General features: G+C 39.2%; 1 protein-coding gene across 1 annotated transcript in view; it reads left to right on the top strand.

Moving 5' to 3' along the window:
* Nucleotides 1-3586: 3586 nt before the first annotated feature.
* The window catches only part of RHOJ (ras homolog family member J), a 78379-nt gene continuing 62846 nt past the window's right edge, over nucleotides 3587-19119 (top strand). The window contains exon 1 of the mRNA XM_004681801.2: nucleotides 3587-4172. Coding sequence (XP_004681858.1) covers nucleotides 3995-4172 — 178 coding nt within the window. The 5' untranslated portion in view covers nucleotides 3587-3994. The remainder of the gene's footprint in view (nucleotides 4173-19119) is intronic.

The raw sequence follows: 19119 nt of genomic DNA, 5'->3' as shown, positions 1-19119 counted from the left end.
AGAACTAAAGAAAACTTGCTTGTGAAAAAGTAGGAAATATCGCCCAGCAAGATTTCACCATGCACTGGTAAGTTCGTGTAAACTTGGTACTTGAGGTAAACCAAATAATCAAAGGCTCTGAAACCACCACTCAGTCATTTCCATGGCCGAAGATCTAAAAGTACAGTGCATCTAGTAAAGATGTATTTTAGCAAATGGTTTTCAGGCCACTTGTTAATTTATATCTATAAATATTTGGAATTATAATATATTCCTAACATTTGACATAGCCTAGTTACAATTTTTTTCTTTTTTCTTCCTAAGACTTTTTTTAATTGCAGTAACACTGATTTACCATACCATAGATGATTTAGAGGTACAGACTTCAAGTGTGTTACCACAACACATCTACCAAGTAGTCACAATTCTATAGACTAATGGACCATTAAGTATAATACTGCTCCGTTTTTACTTTTTTTTATGATTTTATTATTCTGGTTCAGGTCAATTAAAAAAAATACTTATTCTCACACAGACAAGTACAAAGAGCAGGCTGGAATTTAACTTTGCTTTTAGCATTTTCACTTGGGGGCCTCAAATATTTTCAACTATTAATACTCACCTTGGGAGCACTTAACATCAATGAAACAAGTTTATTTTGAGAAAGACAGTCAATATTCTCAAAGGCCATCATCCACCTTTGCAGATGTGCGAGCCCTTTAAGTTAGAGGTAAAGTACTGATGGTTTCAAGTTTCTTAAATGTCTCAATTTGCAATCCAATCAGCACAGATTTAAATATCTGCAAATTGTAACATAAGGTTTAGGTTATATAAAGTGATAGCAAAATTTTACCTCATCTGATTTAATAGTTTTTTCCTAGGTCACATGTTCATCAGGCTGGGATGTGTTTATAGAATACAGGCGGAGCAGCGTGGTGGAGAATCCACACTCAACGGAATACTGCTCCAAGTCACTCTTCCTGCCTGATGTCCGGTGAAAGTCAAAATCCCCTCAGAGTTCTGCCAAACGCATAGCATCACCCTGGACTCCAAGTTCATCTTCAGAATGGGGTTCTCTCAGTGTCAATCCCCCCTTTACCTCCACAGGTCTATTTGGCTGCCCACTTCACATTTGAGGGTTTTTTTAAGAAGGAAAACCTAAGTTTTCAATTTACAATTGTGTTACCACATATTCCACATGTTTCAGATACATTATATGAAAATAAAATTATATAATCCACAGACAATCACAGATACTTTCAAACACTTTACATTTGCACTAAGGGTAACTCAGCTTCTCATTGCTAACTTAACCTCAAATAAACTATGTCTGGTTATCTGAACTATCTTTAAATTATTCAAGTTGTTCAGCAATAATCCTGGTGCATGGTAGGATTATACTTCTGATCCTGCTGAATCTATCGGGGGTAAGTGACTTGCTTTGGTCACTGAGTGTGAGCAGAGGTGTCACCTCCATAAGGAAGCCTTAAGAGCCAATGCCACTTCACTGCATTATTTCTTTGTCTTCCACAGAGATCACAGTGTTCACAATGTGGTCACTCTACCAGCCTAGGTCCCTAGATGAAAAAAATACATGAGCAAGAATCAGACATGTAATTTTAAATCATTGCACATTGGGACTTTTTGTTAAAGCGACACAACCAAGAAGAAACAGCACAACCTGATTGTTACACCAACCCTATGTAGAAAAGAAATATTGGCACACATTACCACAATCCAAAATACAAGACATTTGGGGTTTAATCTATTATGCAATCCTCACTCACTGTTATCAATGGAGTCTTGAAAATGAGACTTTACCAAAAAGATTTATCATAAAACTAACTTTAATTTTGCCTTAGGTAAACTGACCTAAACAAGAATTAAGTGTTAAGTCACAGAGACATCATCAAACTTCTAAATAAAGACCCCCCAACACCTCTGACATTCAACAATAATTTGTACTGATCTCCAACCCACTAATTCCAAGTCAGGGTCACAAACGACCAGAACCTATTCTGGCGGCTCAGAGCATGAGGTAGCACCCTGCTCTGGGCAGAACGCCATTCCCATGCAGGGTGCTGTCCCCTCACACCACCTTCACAGCCACTCAGACTGGACAACTTAAACACAACGGTGACCCTGCCATGCACATCTCTGGGAGGTGGAAGGAAACTAGAGAGCCTGGAGAATTTCCACACAGACATGAGAACAGCACAGGCAGTGGAATGGATATTTTCCTCACCAACATTTTAGCTAATTGATGTTGAACAACACAGTGATATTCAAAGAACTGCTGTACATTACGTAGACACATAAGGGAAAAAAAAAAAATATATATATATATATAATAGGCACTCATTAAAATAGACTTCTCTCCCTCCCCATCCACAACATGAACCTCCTCACATCAAGTGGATAATCTGAATCTTACCAACAAGTGCTTGACAGTGGACTATGGTGGCCTCCGTGGTATTTTGTTGGTGGGGACCACACCTGAGAGGAGACATCCTACACTGTGAAGATGTTACCAAGGATGTAAAACAATGGTACTTCATTCAATAAAAAATGAAAATAAGTGTTTGAAAATCTCAAAGAAACACAGAATTCCTCCACCAAAAAGTCTCTGACCCATTTATCAAAATCATTTGCAGAGTTCCATTTCTTTTCTGAGCTCAAATGCATTAGTCAAATACAGGGCTTCAAAGGGGCTTCATTTTGAGTGACCCAACAGACAAACACATTAGCCGCCAATGGTTCCTTTGTAATTGAAGTGGGCCTGGCTGACCCGAGGGGAGAGGACTAAATGAAAAAAGAAAAAGTGTAAGCAAAAGCAGCATTTGGGGGCTGAAACAAACCAATAAAGCAGACTGTTTCCAGGAGTGTGAGCCAAGCACATGTGTATTTATTCGCTAATAAGAAGATGCAGACATCCCACATCTGATTGACTTCTCATATGCTACAACCATAAAAATGTGTGTGTCTGGAATACACATGTGAGCTTTGTGCTCACATATGACAGCTTATAAACCTGATCACACGTAGCCTACCTATGATGTACGAAAATGTTTCCCTCGGGAACACTAACTCTGGAAGGTTTTCTTCTTTATTGCGAGGACAAATTGCTCAAGTTTTCTCATTTAAGTATGCGAAGAACTGTCCATTTTTAATCTGCAGAGTTTTTAACCGGTGACTCAGTGAGGAATGATGTCATATGTTATCCTACAACGGCTAGTTGTGGTTCTCTCTGCTCACTTAAACCATCCCCTCCGGTTCTGTGGCAGACGGTGCTCCCCAGCTTCCACCCTCCATCAGCTTCTTCCCAGTCGGTGCAGGCAAACAGCCTGCCCAGCAGTGGATGAAACAGGAAGTCTAACAGCTTCAGTCTGCAGTGGGACCCCTAGTGTTTTCCTACTCCGTGTCCTGGCAGCGTTCCCCAGAAGTACAAACACACACACACACACACACACACACAGAGCTCCATTGTTGCAGCCTTCCCCAGCCCACTGATCCTAATATGGAATGCAGCAGGAAACCCATGATTTCCTGACACTCGGCAAGCTGGAGGAAGCAAGGGGAAACTCCTTTAAAAGCCCAGCTTTCCTCCATGTTAGAAGTGAAGTGAAAATGGGGAAGATTTAGCAAAATTCCATCGTGTCTTCAGTCAGGTTTGAAAGGAGGAGAATGGAGTGAGATCCTCAGGCTGCTGGAATTTCTGGACAGCCAGAAAGCCCCTAGAAGTCAGTGGCAATGAGGTTTCTTCGTTTAAACTGATAAAGGGGACAGGCCCCTTTAACCAGTCCCCCAAGTGTGAGTACCTTTCCTGCTCAGCATGGTAAGCGAGAAGGCACATGCCAGCCTCCTTGGACATAGCTGTGTGATCCCAGACACGGCAAGAGAGGAGCAGTGATCACCAGCCCTGCCACTCACTTCCCGAGGGCTCCCGGGCTTTGGAAGAAGCAGGAGAAGCAACAGCAGCAGCCGCACAGCCCCGGCCAGAGCTGGAGCCGCAGGCATGAACTGCAAGGAGGGAACTGACAGCAGCTGTGGCTGCAGCGGCAACGAGGAGAAGAAGATGCTGAAGTGTGTGGTGGTCGGAGACGGCGCCGTGGGGAAAACCTGCCTGCTGATGAGCTATGCCAATGATGCCTTCCCCGAGGAGTACGTGCCCACGGTGTTCGACCACTACGCAGGTAAGGAAAGGGGGTCCCTGCACGTGGGGTGAGCCAGGCGGGAGGTGACACCGCCACTCCAGGAGGGCCTGGCTTATTGTTGAGGTCAGTATTGAGAGCAGACCTGGGATTGCCAGGTAATTTAGCACAATCTGCTATCAAGGGCTTTGCTGGAATTGTTTGAATAATCAACTTGTGCTGGAGCACTTTTTCCTCCTTCAAGCAAATGAAAAACTCTGGAAAAGTAGTCTGAACTGCCTTCTAGGTTTTCGCTAACATGCTCCAGAAGTTTCGTTGACTTTTGATTGTGTACATTTTGAAATGCTGCTCGTAACTGCAGCATCCTACATTTTTTATTCACCAACCCTATAACGGGTGAAAAGTGTTCTTGCCTCTTTTCATTTATTCATCTCACGTTATCTATAAATTAAAATGCTAAGATTAATAAACATTAGAATACTGCCCCTCACCCCCAACAACTGATGTTATATACAGTACTACATTTTCCTGGAACTGTAGATAAGATAAAAGTTAAGTTTTTTTAATATCTGTTAGGCAATCTATCTGGAACTAGAAGAAACAGTTTTAATTGATATTCTTCAAAGGTAAAAGAGAAAAATAAAATGGATCATTGTAAAGTATGTTCCATAAGGACAAAAATGGGTATAAAACACTGCAAAGCAGTTATCAAAATACTGTTAAACAGTTAAGAGGTGGTAGCCATAACTTGTCTTTCAGTTATATATTTTTGAGTGTCCTCAAGTTTGTGGGTGTACTTAGCATGGTGTTAGGTGGTCTAATGTTTTCCATTTTGACTTTAATTTTTCTCTTGATTTCAAAAACAAGTCCTAAATGTCTCAAAACCAAGTTCATAAAATTGTTCAAGTTTACAGAAACCAAAGGTTATGATTTTTTAACATAGCTTGGTGAATGACAGAGATCTGAGACATAAAAAAGAGGAAAAAGTCTCTTCTTCCACCTGGGCGCTGGGTCAGGTTCAGCAGAGGGGAAGCAGCCCCAGGAAGCCGGTGTGAGTGTTGGCTTTGTAATGTGGCCATTTGAAATCCTCTTTCCGTAGGAAGTGGCTTCTCTCCCAGAGTTAAACAATCACCTTCCTACATGTGCATGATTTATGAAAATATGACACAGCAGACAGGGAGCAAACTACAGTAAACATCATATCCAGCAGGTTTTCCTACATTTGTAGAAAGGAAGAACATATTTTCATGCTGGCTCCCTTAAACTTTTCTGAAAATAAATGCTCAGAGAGGAACATTGTAATGAGACCAAAATAAAGAGAAACTTTACCTTTAATAAAGAACTTGCATCTTGAGAACAATCTAATTATAAAATTAACGGGTTTGTATCTTTAAAAAATTACTAGTATACTTTGTTAATCTCTTAGCAAAGTTTATTTATTTTATACCTTCTTTCTGGTAAAAGAAAATGGTTGGCACCTAATTTTGAAAATTTTTAGATAAAATACTATCCAAAAATAAACAAAGATGTAAGGAAAATAAATAATTTTTAAATAAATTAAAACTTTTTAATTAAAAAAAAAACTTAGATCAAGCAGAACCCAAAATATATTAAAGGGAAAGGTTCAATTGCTTTTAAAAATTATGTCTCCCAATCCCCATCAACTGGGTGAACCAATTACACTTCAGTGTCAAGAAAGAAGAGGACAAAACCATCAGTAGAAATAAAGTGAGCTATTCAAAAAACAGATATCAAATACTGAAACACTGCACGATTCTACAAAGTAATGCTTTGTACACAGTGGACATTCTCAAATATGTTTACTTTGATTTAACACGTTGTGCTTTTTTAAGTACCCAACCTTCTCACATACTTTGTTAAGTAGTAAAGAAAACACAGGTATGAGCCATATACAACTAGAATCATATGAAGTGAACATTTCCATTAATAGAGGGATCTTCTCCATCACACTCTGGCTCCTGTTATTACCATCTTCCCCACACATGATTTCATTAAAACGAAATTCTTAGGCAGTCACATGAGAACCAGCAATCAATTATAAAAGAACTAATACGTCCTTCTCCATGTGGAGAAATACCTGTTTTCCAGGCCCTGTGTCCTACTAGCACACTCACAAAAGACAATCCACAACTGGGTTTCTGAATCTTTAGGAAACTGCAATTAAGTCAAAGAGCCTATCCATTGAAGAATTTTCCCTAATTGTTGTCCATCTGAGGGTCTTACAGATAGAATAGTAAGGATGAAAATGCAGCATAAAGTTCTACATTGTGAGCTCTGAAGTCAGGCAAACTAGTTCTAATACTGGCTGTGCCTATACTGTGTGGTCTTAGACAAGTTACTCAAACTCTCTGTGCCTCAGTTGTCTCAAAGTTTGTGAAAATGAAATTAATACCAATAAAGCTCTTAAGTGGAGCCTCACACATGTGTATGTTAGGTACATGAAAGTTCTTATTATTAAGAATTATTTTAAAACACAGATATGAAAGGAAATTACAATGAACTTAAAACATGAAGACTACAAGGGAAATATATCTTCCAAGAAAGTATCTTCCAAATGGAGTAGGATATAATGGAAGATATGGATTGGTCTTACAATATACTCACCATGTGAAGAATGTCAATATGGAGGAATATTCACTTGAGATATTTTCTTGGGAGAGGAAATATTAGCTTTACCTAAGTGCAGAAATATCAAGAACCAACTAGAAAAAAATCTTGTTTAAGTTTTATGACTCTTAGTATGTAGAAAACATTCTCTTCCACCTACCTGCCAGAATTCAAAAGTTCATCTCTTCCCTGTAACTCTTCTTGACTCCTCAAAGAGAGGTCCTTGTTCCATCTCCACCCCAGCTCCAGAAACTATTAAAAGTTTCTATAACACGGCCCTCCCTGGTGGTGCAGCGGGTTAAAGCACTGCACTAAGAAGCTGAAACCACTTCTGCATGAGTTTGATTCCCACCTGCCCCGGAGGAGACCACATGGCGTGGCAGACCTCTCCTGACCCACCCACTGCTCCCCTCAGCAGTGTACTTCGTTGATCTGCCTGTTCTGCTCCCCACTCTGTCTCTGGTGAAGTCGTTCACCACCCCTGAGTCTCTGGCCTGTACCCCAGTTCTGTATGCATAAAATAAATAAATCTTTAAAAAAAAAAAAAGTTTCTATAACACAACTGCCATCACATTGCATTGGCCTGCTGCCTTATGGTTGAACCCCAGCCGACCCCACCCCCATTACACTGTGACCTCCCGGGGGTCAGGGTCACATTTTTCTGAAACCCACTTAGTTCTCAGTTCTCTATCTCATTTGATCTCACAGAGGCTCATCTTACAGGTATTGCTTCTCTCTCTTGAAACACTTTGTTGGCTCAGTTTCTGGGGTGCCACATTCTCCTGGATTTCATTCTTTCACTGGCATTTATCTTCCATCTCCTCTGCTGCTTTGTCCATCTCTTCCCAATCACTAAATGATGTCACACCTCAAAGTTCAGTCCCTTGATTCTTTTTTCTCCATTTGTGCTATGCCTGCATTGATTATACCCAGTGCAGGCTTTAAGTATTATTTATACACTAGTGATTCACAAATGTACATTTCGAGCCCCAGTGCCCTCTTGAGAACCAGAATCATATATCTAGATATCTAATCTAATCCCACTAGATATCTAATCAACATCACAAACTTATCCTCTCCAACAAAGAATTTTTTAATTCCCCCAATATAAACTCCTCCCTATTCTTCACCGCAGAAGTACCTGATCAGTATCTTCTACCAAGTTGCTCAGGATAAAAATTTTGGTATTATCCTTGACTCCTTTCTTCCTTTGACAAAAACTCCCATCCTCTCCATTCAAACCACTGTTGTTTCCCTTCCTACTAACAGTCAGCTGAACATTCAAAATATATCTCAAACCTGACCACTTCTCACCACCTGCATTGCCTTCTTTCTTGTCTAAATCACCATCATTTCTCATCCAAATTATTATAGTTACCTCCCTGTTTTCTTCCTGCAATAATAGCCCCTATGACAACTCTGCACAACACTAGTAAAGGAACTATCCACAACCACAAATCTTCACATCACCTCCATTCACACTCAGCTCTTCCCCCCTTTTTTCTTTATCATAGTCTACATGGCCTATAATTTGGTCCCTTTTATTTCTTCAACCTTATCTCCTAAATTCTCCACTTCAATATTTCTGTTCCAGTCCCACATATTAATATTTCTCCAATACACTAAGCTCCTTTCTTCCTTGAAGATTTTGCACCTACTCACTCACCCCCCAGCCTGATACTGTTCCCCCAGATCTTCTTCCACTTGAATTGACCACATTACTTTACCAGTCACACACACAAACACAGAGTCACTCTCTAATCTACTTCCTGCTACATCCTTTTCCATAATACTTTCTACCTGACATTGTGTGTGTGTGTGTGTGTGTGTGTATGTAGCATTTGTTTTACGGGCTATAGGATCAAGTTTCCACAAATGTGTTTTCATACCTTCCCCACCACCAAAGCCCCAATAATCCTCCACTGTGCTCCACTGGGGCCCCTCTGTCCCCATATTCTACCCTCTCTTCTGGTTGCCTCAGTTTTGCAATTAGATGTCAAGGATTTGTATTTCATTTGGTTCTGTCTAAACTTTGTTTTGTTTTTCTATATTCCACATCCAAGTGAAAACATACAATATTTCTTTTCTCCTGTCTTCACTTAGTATTATCTTTCCAGTTCCATCTATACTGTGGCAAATGGCATGGCTTGCTACTGTTATCACATTCTGGAATATAAGCTCCCTGAGGACTGGGCCTTTGTTTACTACTCAAGCCTCAACTTCTGAAATAGATCCAGCATACAACAGTAGACTCTCAATAGAGAGTGTGTGAATAAGCAAACCAGTATATCTTTTTTTTTTTTTTAAGATTTATTTATTTGTGCATACTTAACTGGGGTTCCAGCCAGAGCTGCAGGGGTGGTGAGAGGATTCACCAGAGACAGTGGGGAGCAGAACAGGCAGATCTTGGAAGTACACTGCTAAGGGGAGCAGCAGGCAGGCCAGGAGAGGTTCTGCAGTGCCATGTGGATCACCTCCGGGGCAGGCAGGAATCGAACTTATGCGGAAGTGGCTTTAGTTTCTTAGTACAGTGCTTTAACCCACTGCACCACCAGGGAGGGCCCGCGAACCAGTATATCTTACTCATCTCAGTTCCCCCAGGGGTTATGTAAGTCCTGTTCTATTAACACCAATGAATACATGAGTGATACAAGTTCAATAAATATCTCTTTAACGATGAACATAAGAAAGTATTTATTAAATTAATTATACTCTTCAATTATTTCCTTCATATTTTAAATCACTTTATCTGTGCTGTAAGTGTAATGCAGCATGAATTTTCTTGAGCTAAGTGGACAATGTGCCACATGTACTAAATAATGTAATTCCACATTGTATACATTTAAGAACAGAAGAGGTGTGCACAATTTCCTCCATTTGTATTATACCTAAATCCTACTGAAATTTTGGACAGATAGGACTGAATTCAAACACTTATAGTTCTTATATAAAGAGTATGTTCTGGGTCCTCCCTGGTGGCTCAACAGATTAAAGTGCAGCACTAGGAAGTTATTGCAGTCCTTGCAGTACAAGTTCGATCCCCAGCCAGGGAGGTGACCACATGGCGCAGCAGACCTCTCCTGAGCGGCCCACTACTCCCCTCAGCAGTGTATTTCAGTCCATCTGCCTGTTCTGCTCCCTGCTCTTGTCACTGGTGAATTCTCTTACCCCTGCACCTCTTGTCTGTACCCCAGTTCTATATACATAAATAAATAAAACTTTAGGGAAAAAAGGAATGCTCCAAGTTATATAAATATGTGTACATGTAGGTATAAAAGTGTATGTATATAAAAATAAGTCCATTACAGTTGAAATTTGTACATGATGTATTTTGTTCATGAGACGTGATTTGTCTTTTGGCTCTTTTCTCTGTTACCCATCCCTCCTAGCGTTTGTCAGGGCCACTTGTTTGGAAACACTTTAAGTCACTATTTAGGAACCCAGGCTGCCTATGCAGGAAGTTAACACAATTCATGGAAAGGGGGTGCAGGGCTGCAGTTACTCTATCAGCTGTGTGAGATGTAAAAGTTATTTTCATAGAGCTCTAAAAGTCAGTCTTAACTTTTTCTACCTAAGTAAATGACGATCAGTCCAAGGTAGATACAATCACAATCTTAATGGCCAAAGCATGAGGAGGAAATAGATACAGTTTCAGCAGGGGTGCTAAGTAAGGATAGGAGTAACACAAAATAATGAAGAGTAAATTAAAACAAAGTTGAGATCTGTAAAGCCTTGTGACATAGCTCTGCCCAGTTGGGAATATTTTCTCTGGAGCTTCTATTTTGCTCTTTCTCTTTTCTGACAGTTCCTAGTGCTGCACTTTAACCTGTTGCGCCACCAGGGAGGGCCCAGAACATACTCTTTATATAAGAACTGTGTTTGAATTCAGTCCTACCTGTCCAAAATTCTCTGGAGAATGAATCAGATTCATTTATTCTAAGTCAAAGGAGTCTAAAACAACTCTCATGGGAATATGAAGTAACTCACCAGACTTTTAACCTTAGACAAAAATATAAAAGCAGTTTGTGGAAGAGGAAACAACTGAATCACTTGCCCTTTCGATCCCTGGGGTCTCCTTTGGCAGCAGTGTGATGTGTGTCTGATGCTTTTTTCTGGACTCTGAGAGGTCACACTGAAGGTGCAGTGACATGAATGTCATGGACAGCTCCGGCCACAGAGTACACCTCCACGCTCATGACAGCAGCACACCCAGAGGCTCGGGGATGGAAATCACACCCAGAAAGCCAGAGCATGTTGCAAAGGTGGGCATGAGGCACTGTGCCACTTAGAAATAAGAAAGAAGACTGGAAGAAGAAAATTGAGTACATATTACCAGAATGACCCCAGAATGCCATGGTCCCAGGATTAGAGAATGAACCTGACGTTCCTAAGCCCATGAATTCCTGCTTCAGCTGGCAACCCACCAAGGCCTGCAGCCAACTCAGGCGTCAGTGGCCAGGCTCTCCTGTGCCCAAGACTTGCCATGACTGGCTCCCTTCACAGTCCAGCTTGGGAAATGCTCCGGCATTTTATAACCTAATTGAGGTTGGGCTTCAACAAACTGTACACTTTATTTCTGGGACTTTCCAAATCTGCTTTTTTCCCCTCTATTTGTGGAGGAAATCATGAATTTAGCTCATAGGTAGTTCTGTACATTGGAGGTTTGTGCTTGGGGATATAGGTGATCTGTGTTACAAAGGTAGCATAAAAAGAGCATAAATATGTCTTCCCAAAAAAGAACAGGTAAGAAAACTCGACACGACTGTCTCCTTCATCCATCCCGAGCAAAATGTTCCCTAGATCTACAGAAATGCTGACCTCTATATAAGAACACAGCTAGAGACTGGACTAAAAATTTATTTGCTTTCCCACAAACAAAAGCCCGCACCACTCCTTGGATAAGTTTGTAGACGCCGAACAGTTAATATTCCGGGTGTAACGCAGTCAGAATAAATTCCATCATGATTTCAATAAGAACCACTGTGAGTCACAGAGTGGTCTGGAATCATTCGTGAATACTCTGAAGTCTGCCAGCTTTTGGCTGTGCCTAGTTTTCATGAAAGAAATGAACCTTATTGACGTGTAGTCACTCAGCATTTTGTCTCAATTCACAACACAGCATCTGCCTATTCCCAGTGCCTGTGTAAATTTCATGCTGGGCATGTGTGATCCTACCAACAGTGTGATCATTCCAACTATGAAATTCAATGTCACTAGAATATGTGACAAGAGCTATATACTTACATATTCCTTGCTACCTGATGTATTATCATACATCAATTCATGACTTCCTCACAGTGATCCTAGGAGGTACAATATTTTTCCCAGTTTTACTGATGAAGAAATCAAAACACGAAGCTATTAACCAATTTACCTCAGGGTCAAATAACTTGTAATGTAGTAAGTAGAGCTATGAAACAATAAACAAATAATATCAGCAGTAAATAGGTTTTAACATTATGACTAATGTTAAACCGTTAGTCATGGTATATTAAGTTACCACAACAAATAATCTCCAACATGTAAGAGCTTAACACCGTGGCAGGATGCTCCTTGTTAACATTATTGTTTTAGCACATGTTTAAGTCAGTAGGACTGCTAGCTCCATGTAGTCATTTGGGGACCCAGTTTTCTCCCATCATGTGACCATGTCATACCCTAAGTTCCCGTAGTTATCTGCAGCCAATGAGCCTAATGAGAAAGAATGTAGATCAACTTAAATGGAACGTCTTCTGTGCCAGGCCTGGAAGAGCCAGATATCATTTCCAGCCACACTCAACAGGAGATAACTTAGTCACAATACCACACCTCAGCCTAAGGAAAGCTGAAAAAATAAAACTCACTTACATCCCCATAAAAGGAAGAATGAATTTGGATGGAAACTAGCCATCCCTGCCTGCATCTTACGCTCCAGTCACCTAATAGCCTCGCATATTTTCCTCCCATGTAAAACAAACTGACCCTTTGCCCCAGGGGAACTACCCAGAGGGTTACTCTCCACTGCACCAGAAGGTATTAGAAGTGAGTTTGTTTCCACTGAATGGAAATGTGACTCCTTGTGGTTCAGCTGAAGACTAATTATCTGTCCCATAAACTCTGTCACTCCTTAGACAACAGTAGAACAGGAATGAGATCATCAAAATACTCAAGCCCTCTTTTGACAAAGAAGGAGAGACACGTAGCAATAACACAATACTAGTGGTAGAAGTTGGGAAGATCCTTTGCCCTAGCAGTGAGGAAAGTTTCCGAACTTGACATAGAAGCTTTTCTCGAGGAGGAATGTTTATTTTCTCCTGATTCAGATCTCTAAGAGGTTTTTCCTTGTCCACTGTCCTCAAGGACACACATCTAAAGAAGGCCATAGGAAGAGTGTCTTTCTTACCGGTCCACAAAATTGCTGTCCCATTTTGGGGACTCAAGTGTTGTTTTATAGTCACATTATATTTAGTTTAAGCTTAGAGTTTCATTGGAAATACTACTATCACAAAAACTTACCAGGATTCTGGTTAGTTCCATGTGTCAGAAACCATGTCCAAGGTAAATTATGTCTGTCTTACTAAACGTCCCTATTTGTATGCTTCCTGTAACCAGTGTCTTATGCTTTCAAATTAGCAATAGCTGCTCATAGGTCATATGGCTTAGATGGGAGGGCATTGCCATGGGTTTTATCTTTAACTTGGAGTCCCCTGTTTAAATAGAGAAATGGACTTCAATTGTTAAAACCCTTTTGTAATTAATTGCATCTTCTATTTTTGACTCCAAAAATCATCAATTTTCAAACTCAGTAAGGACATTAATATCTGTTATCTATCAATCTCTGCTGGAATAAAAGAAAACAAATTGCTCTGTTCTTTCTTGTAATATCTTGCTAATCACAGCAAGGACCAAGTCACATTCTATGTTTTCCACTTTTTCTTTCAGTGCAATAGACTCTAAAACTAGGTTTATCTTCCAGACAATAGCTTTGCAAAATGTTTTTCCACATGATCACATAGATCTCTACTTTTCTGTCTAATCTTTTTCCTTACCACTACCAATTAACACACCTATACTAGTAGCACACTTTTTTTAAGGTTTTAATCATGTGAAACAACATTTGATGGGCTAAAATGTTATAACAAACAAACTCAAATATATAATGATTTGAGCCATTAGAATTCTATTTCTTGTTCATACAACAAACCTGACTAAATATCCAGATTGATAAAATGGTTCTGCTCCCCATGAACAGTAAAGATCTACTTTTTCTATCTTGTAACTCTGGCATTGTGTAGGACCCTGTAGGGTTTCGTCCCTAGAGGATAGAAGAAAAATAAATAGGAGTAAGAGTCAGCAGCAGTGGTGTGAGCCAGGTGTAAGTCTGCTGTATCACTTCTGTTCACACTTCCTAAGCGACAAGCTAGAACCTGGGCTACGCACTGTTGTAAGAAGTTAGCTCTAGGCCCAAAGAACTGATTTTAATGGATTCTTAGAAATCTTCATCACAATCACTAAGTTACAATTCCTTACATTTGATACAGCAGAACCACATACACAATATGAACTGCACTAAACACCGTATTTATTTATTCAACTACAAATGGCATATCTGCATTTCCAAAATTTGCCTGATTATTAAAAAAAAACTATTAAAAATTTAGCTTCTTTGGTCTATGCCAGGACTATTATATCAGGCCCACTAAGAGAAAGACCTGTATATAAAATTTCAACAAATATCCTAGGTATATGTCTTTCTAGATGGAAACTATCAAACTGCCATTTGATAGTTCAAAATCATTTAGATAGCAAAGTTCAGAGAATCCAAGTCTAATATAACTTAGCAAGTTCAGAAAACCCTTCTCCATGCTCTAAAGGTGCCGATAAATCAAGTTAACAAGGTCAATACTATAGCCAAAGATCTATCAGTAATTAAACACATACATGTTCTTTCTTGATTGGAGCTTCTAACAAGAGAAATTAACTAGAACAGAAGAAGCAGGTAGAATCTCTCCAAAAAAGCTAGCAAGTTCCTAAATGAGGAACCAGATGGCATTTTTCAAAGCTCTATACCAAAAACTGGTACACAGAGAAAGATCCTGGAAGAAAGAGACTACACAAGGCTGAGAATCAGACAGGGCTGGGAGAGGGCTGGTGCCAGATGGGAAGAGCTTTTCAGAGCATTGAAAAGCGGTAATTGTACAGCACTGCAGAAAGGACACTAAATAGGTAAACTCGGAGCCCCTAGGGCCAGCTGCTGCGTGAAAGGCCTCAGCAAGACAGGCAAAAGCCAGCAAGTGTGGATCTCTGTTCACTGAGCCTGCTCTATAAAACAATAATCAGCCCAACTGCAAGACCTTCGGAGGTTTCACGGAGGGATCTTAGAGAACACAGCCCCTTGTGGGAAGAAGCAAAGGAGTCTTAAGAGCAAGCACGGAGTTCGGGGTGGTTTTGGTACAGCCTTGTCTTGGACACAATTATTGTTCTTCCATATCCACTCTGTCCTACGATTATGAAATGAACATAAACATCTGTTTCCCTTCTGCAAGTTCTGTTCTTCTTCATGCTTTGACCTAACATTTGGGGAAAAGGAGAATGGAAAATTGCCCAAATTCAATGTCTCAGAGCCCAAAAAGAAAGAAACAAAAAAGCTTCTACGTGGGCTAGCGTGTCAGTCCTGTAAACGAAAAGCATGGAAATCGTGGAGAGGCAGAAACTTTGTAACTGGGACTCAAGTACCATTATTTGGACAACCAATGGACAAGCACCTCACTAGTGGGGATCAAGCCTTCTGTTAGACCCTCCCCAGCTGTCTTAAAACAAATTAGTTCATCAAACCTCAGAATCAATTCTCTTGACAAGAGGAGGAAAATGCTCTATGTGGCCTGAGGAGAATTTATAATTAACAAGATCTCTTCCTGGTCCTCTTGTGGTATTATTTATAGCTTATTAATAAAATAGCAATTTCCCAAGATCAATAAGATAGATATTACATTTGTGTCAAGCCTGATGTTGCCTTTGCTATCTTCTTTGTGTCTCGTGTTATCTCTTGGTAGTATCTTCATTTCATAGACAAGAAAAGTGAAACTCAGAGAAGTAACTTGTCCACCATCTCATGGCTAAGATGTGGAAGAACTGGGATCCAAATCTGTCAACTCAAATGTTACCTGCTTGGCTAGACCAAGAGTCAGACTGCCCTAACTAAATTGTACTATTAACAAAACCTGCTTATTTCCTGTGTCATTATCATATTTGTTTATCTAATTTAATTGCTTATCTTCTCCTAAAATGTACAACAAAGGCAAATTCTTTCTGTCTGGTTTACTCTTATGTCCCCAGTATCTGGGAATGAACACACAGCATAATAAAATGGTCAACAGAAGTGTACATTGAATGAATGACACATATCCAAGAGTCTCACAGTCTTAACCACTACATCACACTAAAATTATCAACCCATGTCAGTAGTCAGGATCATTTCTATGTTGAAATTTGATCCTCCCCACATACCAAAATGATAACATCCTAAACATGATAACATTCAGAACTATTGTGTGGGCTTTGTTTAAAAGTTGTAAAACATTTTTTTATTTTCCTAGGAAAAAATATACCAAAAGGTTTTACTTCCAGTCAAATTTCAAACTTCTGAAATTTGGCAAAAAGTTCTTCTCCCAATTACATTAAAGATTCCTTTTTTCTTCTTTGCTTTTGGATGCTATATATGAGACTGGAAGAAAATTTCCATTCCTTTAAGTATGTGCTATACAACTTCTTTAATGTTGAGCTTAATTAAGAAAAAAAATAAGTCAACAATCTCCTTAAATCATACCACATAAAACTCCTAAGAGTTTTGATGTTAATAAAACATCACCATTCAACTATAATGGAAGACTATGGTGCCTTGGTGGTAGGTGTGGTGTAGTAATGACAACTGTAGGGTGTCATATACAGTGTTGAAAACCAATGTTACCTCAATAAAAATAAAAATTTAATACAATGACTCATTTGCTAGAAAGTGTGCTAATTTTCAGTTAGTATACCTGCAAAAAAATGAACCTATTCATATATATTAATAATGGGGCACTTTATACTGGTCAAAGTAAGAGTTACCAAGATTAAAAAATGGCTATCTTCCCTCTCTCAAGACTCCTTTCTTTCTGCTCGTAATGCATAAGCTAGCACTATGAGCCCGAAATGTGTCTTTCCTCAACTAAAATGGATTTCATATGACATTTGCAATAGTTCAAGCTGCTATGTAAAATGCTTAAGAATTTTCAAAAGAAAACTTGCTTTTAACCAAAATTTTCAAGATTTAGAGAATGAATGTTAAATCTTAAGTGTCAATATTAGGCACAAACTTGGCTTTAGAGGCTTTACTCCATTTATTCCATTCACTTACCCTCTTAACAGCTCTCCCTACCAGTTCCTTCTTTAGATAAATTAAACCTATCAGGCTACAGATCAAAGCCATTTCCTCTTGCTTGACTTCAACAGAAATGGAGAAATCCTCAGAACAGTGGCTCGTATATATTTGAAGAATGAAGAATCTTACATCCTCTTTGTCAGATAACCAAGCAAAAAGTTTCCAGCTCCCTTCACAGACTTTTTTTAACCTATTATTTCCTCATTTTTTTCTTCCCTCATTTTTAATGACAGCTTCTCATAAATTCACCTTAAGTTAATCACAAAAATTTGCATTTCAAATTCATAACCAGCATACAGTAGCTTTTGTAAGTTTTGGGTAGGAATGGGTAACTCATCAATGTGGTTAATAGCAGTCTCAATAGGCTATAGAAGTCTAGACTAAACAATTAGATCATCTCTTTCTTTGGTTTTATTCCCTTATTATTTAAATTCAGTTAGGTCAACATTACTAATGCAGGGGACTAATGTCACCAACATGGAAGGACCACATTTATCTCCCCATGCTTTAATAAATCTCTAGTAAATTATCCCCAGGCTTATCTACATTATAACATGGTAAAACTTTCAAAAGAAAGGATATCCTTGACTCCCAGAATTAATGTATTTGTGGTTCTTTGTATGAATTCAAGGAGCCATATATACCACTTTTAAGAGCAGTTTTTGGTATTACAAAAGACATTTTATTGTAATAGATTTTACATTATCCTTATAGGCTTTAGTACACAGTAGATCACTAGCCATCCTGAGTGTCCTCTGTTCCTTCAGTCACTTCCTACCAGCTAACACATTAAAACCTTCACTACACATCAGCCAAGCACCCTATTCAGCAGCCTTTCTAAGTACCACATATGGATTCCAGTTTCACAAAAGACCTTCTATTCCAGAGTAACTTAGTACTCCATTGGGTTTTTCCAAACTAAGGAAGAAATTCCATACTATAAACAAATCCTAAAGTTTCCACAAGCGACCATGCGTATTTAGGACCCTCTATACCAATTTTAATTGACACGGTGATAGAAATGAATTCACATTGTGTCTAATTCTCTATGTGTGTCCTACAGAGTTTTCTAATTTCAACTGACATCCAAATGTTAGGTTGCGAGGAATGAATTAAAGGGGTTTGGGAAGATAGAATATATGCAAAACTTTCAAAGCATCTACACAGCATTTGAGAATTCTGAGCCTTTCTTTGGTATGTTCAATAAGAGATTTCCTCTCCCCACACCCGAAGCATCTCTAGCTAGTGAATTCTACATGAAAGGGAATTTACATCTTCCAAGAAAAAGACAGAGTTATATTAACTTGACAGGTATCTCCTGATCAGCTAAATTTCATGCTAATACTATTTAAATTCTATCCTTCATTAAGGAAAAAAATATTTAAGAAAACATTTTAATTGTCCATGTGAGAATCATAGAAATTCATTTATGGAAATTGCACTGTGAAACAAGGGGACTGAGGAAGGGCCACATATTTCTTAGTGAATTAATGAGTGATTCAGAGAAATAATGCAAGTTCTACCTCTGAGCAATGTCTAGCAGATCTATTGAAAGAGAAAATTAAGTAAAAAGATTTTTTTCTGTGTAATTCTTCAAGGACAAGATTCCTTGGTACTTTCGCCACTAGAATCCTTCCTTTAGTAGAGACAGCAGGCCTCCTCTATTCTCCTCCCATTTCTGCTCTTGTTTCATGTTAATATCAAGTCTCAGAAACAAGAAGATTATTGTATTCTCAAGATGAAGGCAAGCACAGGAAATACCAGGTCCCTGGAATCCCTGACTGGGAACTGCGCTCACTCCCAGGAGAGGTGCTATTTGAAGGCAGGATCTGCCTAGATCCGAGTAGGCGGGTAACATGAGAGAGCTGGATATTCTTAGAAAAAACCCAAGTGCTGCCTGAATTATAAAAGACTGGCTTGAACTTGACTTCCCAAATCCCTTCCTCCTTCATACACACAATC

The sequence above is a fragment of the Condylura cristata genome, unplaced genomic scaffold (genome assembly GCF_000260355.1).
Source record: "Condylura cristata isolate star-nosed mole 26May11 unplaced genomic scaffold, ConCri1.0 scaffold00013, whole genome shotgun sequence".
In the NCBI taxonomy this organism is placed as follows: Eukaryota; Metazoa; Chordata; class Mammalia; order Eulipotyphla; family Talpidae; genus Condylura; species Condylura cristata.
Note: the sequence above shows the minus strand (reverse complement) of the source record. Positions and strands in the feature narration are given on the sequence as shown.